We start from the raw sequence: 3865 nt of genomic DNA, 5'->3' as shown, positions 1-3865 counted from the left end.
CTGTGGTACCCGCGCCTATTGGTGTGCGAGCGAGCCCTCACTTACCTGGAACGAATGGGAACACATGTGAACGCACAGGAACGAACGGGAACACCCGGGAACACTCGGGAATGCACGGAAACGCACAGGATTCTGGCGACTGCCGTACGTGTGCCGTACTCTGGCATGCGCCCCATGTTTAACACCCTTAACTACGCTACGTCTAAGCACTCACGGTGAAATTGACGATTGGCAAGGAGACCTCACCAAAACCTCATTACTGCAAATGTCACCACTAGGATCGCAAATTCCCGATTCAATACGCTGCGTAAAGGAGTCGGCCATGCAGGCAGCAATCAGGATGTTGCCCAATCAGGACGGCGTAGGGAAAACTGTTTTGGGTTCTGCGCGAACAGGCCATAGGCGTTGTAAAGAATGCAGGTACTTGGCCGTTGTTTTATAACTTTAGGTGCATCCGTTGTTCACAATATAATGCCGTAAATGGAGTTGATTACGATGACCTCAACGATTCGCAAGGTCACTAATTCCAATGCGACCAAACTACCATAACTACGGAACGCGCGCATCCGCAGGCAGGCAAATTGACCCCATGACCCCACCTACGACTCAGCTCATCGTGCAGTTCTACGCGAGCGCTGACCGCCAGACGGTATGTACCAGCTCGCGGGTCCCCCCTCTTACACATGCCGGCCGGCCACGCTAAGATGCATGCTAGCACTCCCCGTCACCTCTCAGTATTTGGGCTTTGCATCCCTAAACTCCTTCCCATGCAGCACGCCCGCCATCCCTACGGCCCCTCTTCCCTTTCATTGCCTTCTCCGGCCCGCCATGCTGTGCCTGCTATGCCTTAAAAAGGCACGGGTACATTAAAGCTCATTTGTTTCAGCCCTAGCTGCTTGGACAGCTCCTTGCGCCTGGTGGGGCTCTTGTTCCGCGCCACGTACACCCAGGGCTCCTTGTAGGCCTCGAGCTCCAACTTGAGCTTGTCCACCTCCAGCCGAGTAGCTGCCTGCATCAGGGTGGTAGCGGCGGCCATGCTCGACTCCGCCTGGGCGGTCAGCGCGGCCCGCTCCTGATCCGCCTTCTGCTTCTCCTGGGACAGCAGCGCGGCAACCTACGGCGGACCAAGTACGGCAGGACATAGTCGGCAGATTTGTCAGCACACCTCTTCCGGAGTGTGAAGAATCCAAAAGAGCAAAGAAATCAATGGCAATCTTCCGGTGCGCCCTCTGCGTGCCATGCACCTCCGCCTGGCCCCAGCTTTAAACCCTTTCCAGCGCTCCTCTCTTCAGGTCCTCCAAACCCCATGGGGTCACGCGACCGCAGCAGCCGGCAGCTCCCAGCGAGTACGTGCATGGTTCGCCGCCGGCCCACCCACCTCCATCCTCTGGCGTTGGCTATCCTGCGACGCCTGGCGCACTCGGCCCCTTGACGCCAGCAGCGCCTCCCGCATCTGGTGTGTGCGGTTGGACAGCAGCTTGCGAGCGTGCGCGTCGTGCTCCGCAAGCACCGCCACTGCCTGCGGAGGGAGCGGGGAGATTACCGCACAAAGCCGCATGTAAATCCACAAGATACACCAGGGGAGCCTGACAGGCATTAGACGTGGGATAGGGAGGGAAATGGGTCTTGCGATTAAGCAAGAAACTGAAACGCAATCTCCAAAAAGCTGAAACGCAACCTATTCCACACTCCCCTAAGGCCCCATAAGTCCGCAGTGTGATGAGGGATGCTGGGATGCTTGCAGTACAAAGCCGTCAGCCAGAACCTGCAGGGCCCCCAAAAGGGTGGGTCGTGGGGGGGGGAGCCGTTCGCGTTATACAACCCCCATCCTGCCAGCGCCTATCCCAGTTGACCTCCTAGCTTCCCAGAGGGCAATCACATGGTTTGCTTGTGTGCCAGCCTGCTCTGCGCGTCCGCGCCTCAGGCACCCGCCCTCCCCCCATTGCTCCGCCCTTTCCAACGGCCTCCCTCAGCACACCTGCTGCAGCCGGTAGCACTCCTCCGCGGCAGCCTGGGTGGCCTCCTCGGCCTCGTCCAGCGCAATCTCGCTCGCTGCGACCCGGTTCTGTCGGTTAGCAGGAAGCGATCGGGTGCTGGGAATCACGTGTGATTGAAACGGCGATGTCTTCGGGCCTCTGGTTTCATGACTTCACCTCCTAAAGACAAGACCTTGGCCTTGTCCGCCCCTTACATACGGGAGCGGATCGGTAAGCAAGTGCTCGGTTGCCGTGCGCCAACAGGCCTTCCTGTCGCTTCACCGTACCGCAACGCTTGCACGGAGACTTAAGTAGTGCTAACTGCTACTAACTGCTGCCGTGTGATATGTACCGCATTTGGCCCTCACCTGCATGTCCAGCAGGGCCCCTTGCGACTGCCGCAGTTGCTGCTCCAGCTCCTCCACGCGCCGCCGTAGCTGCTGGTTCTGCGGGACGACGATGACGATGACGACGTGAACAGCACCGGGCCGTGGTCAGAACACCAATGCGGCGGTGCGTGTGACTCCACCCACCATGCCACTTCCCCGGCACAGAGGTGCTCGAGGTGGCACGATAACGGACCGCTGTACGATAACGGAAGATCTGCCTCATCCGTGGCCTCTTTAAACCCGTCCGGTGCCCCTGTCCTGGTTAGGCTTGCCATGCCATGTCTTGCCATGTCAGGGAACCCCGTTGATGTTCCTCCCTCCATCTGCTGCATGGGCCCGACCCACCCTTCAGGTTTGCCCCTGGCCGAGCTTTGAGTGGCTTCCGACCGTGTCGTACAGCTCAGGTACCGGACCTAATGGCCCCCTCGTAATGGTGATCGCCCGCCCTAGGGGTCTGGCAGCCGCGCTCCTAACACCGCCCCCACGGTACCTGGCCTTCAATGGTTGCCGCGGCCGCCATGTGCAGGGTCGTGGTGTTCTGCAGTTGCTCCTCCAGCGCTGCCTGCAAGCAGGGTAGATAGGTAGGTGTGTACTTGGGCTGGGCAACGGTATCGGAGGTCCAAGGGTATCTGCGCCTCTTGGGGGTCTTTTGGCATGGCCGCCTCTTCTGGCGGTGTGGTATTGGCCACACATAAGGCCCGCATGCGACCATCAAGACAGCTGGAAAGCTCCTTCCTTGCTAGGTGCGAGGCGACCCAGTAAACTGAACATCAGTGACTGAGGGCTCACCACTGCTCACCCCCCCATTTCCCCCAACCTGCGCATCAAGCTCTGCATCGTCCGCTGCTTGCTGCAGGGCGCTGACATGCGCAGATGGACCCAACACCACGCCACTCACGATTCTAGTCGCCTGCTCCGTCATGAACTCCCGATACTCCTCGTCGATATGCAGCACGATGTCAATAAGCCATTTGGTTCGTTGGGCTTCTCGCTGCAGGGGCAGAAGGCGGGCCGAACCGAAGGGCAGGGACTTAAGGGTGCTTCAGGTGTGGCTGCAAAGCTGAGCTGAGGAACTTACCCAGCGGGACCCTGAGTACCTCTGTATAAGCGCGCTAGCTCGATGCTTGAGCATCATATCTTGTGCACGTGGCGACTTTTTCTGCACTCCGAGCTCCTTCGTATTTGCCGTGGGCGCGCTGCCCGGGCGCTGCATCGGGACATGGCACACGACTTGTTGGCGTAGGCTTGACCCATATCGCAATAGAAACAGCATGCTCAAGGCCCACGAATTTACGGACCTTTGTGTGTGTAATGTTCATCAATGGCACAAACGTCGTCGTGCTATGACCCGGCTCGAAACCACTTTCAGGAGCACCCAAGGTCTTTACAAATAAAGAGTCATATTTAACTAAGCCTGGCGTTTTGGACGGCCCTTGCTGCCATTCTGGCCATGCCGAGTCCGTGAGCTTTTGCCCCGCCATAGCCTTGACTCGGTCCAAA

General features: G+C 58.7%; 1 protein-coding gene across 1 annotated transcript; it reads right to left on the bottom strand.

Moving 5' to 3' along the window:
- Positions 1 to 847: 847 nt before the first annotated feature.
- Positions 848 to 3865, bottom strand: VOLCADRAFT_103726 (uncharacterized protein; the record flags this gene model as incomplete). Its single annotated transcript, XM_002947902.1, has 8 exons — positions 3664 to 3865; positions 3444 to 3572; positions 3264 to 3356; positions 2856 to 2927; positions 2345 to 2422; positions 1979 to 2065; positions 1379 to 1519; positions 848 to 1114 (listed from the first exon to the last, which is right to left on the bottom strand). Exons 1-8 carry the CDS (start codon positions 3844 to 3846, stop codon positions 848 to 850), a joined length of 1050 nt encoding a protein of 349 aa, XP_002947948.1. The 5' UTR covers positions 3847 to 3865.

The sequence above is a fragment of the Volvox carteri genome (genome assembly GCF_000143455.1).
Source record: "Volvox carteri f. nagariensis unplaced genomic scaffold VOLCAscaffold_8, whole genome shotgun sequence".
Lineage (NCBI taxonomy): Eukaryota > Viridiplantae > Chlorophyta > Chlorophyceae > Chlamydomonadales > Volvocaceae > Volvox > Volvox carteri.
This window is presented reverse-complemented; position numbering and strand designations above follow the sequence as displayed.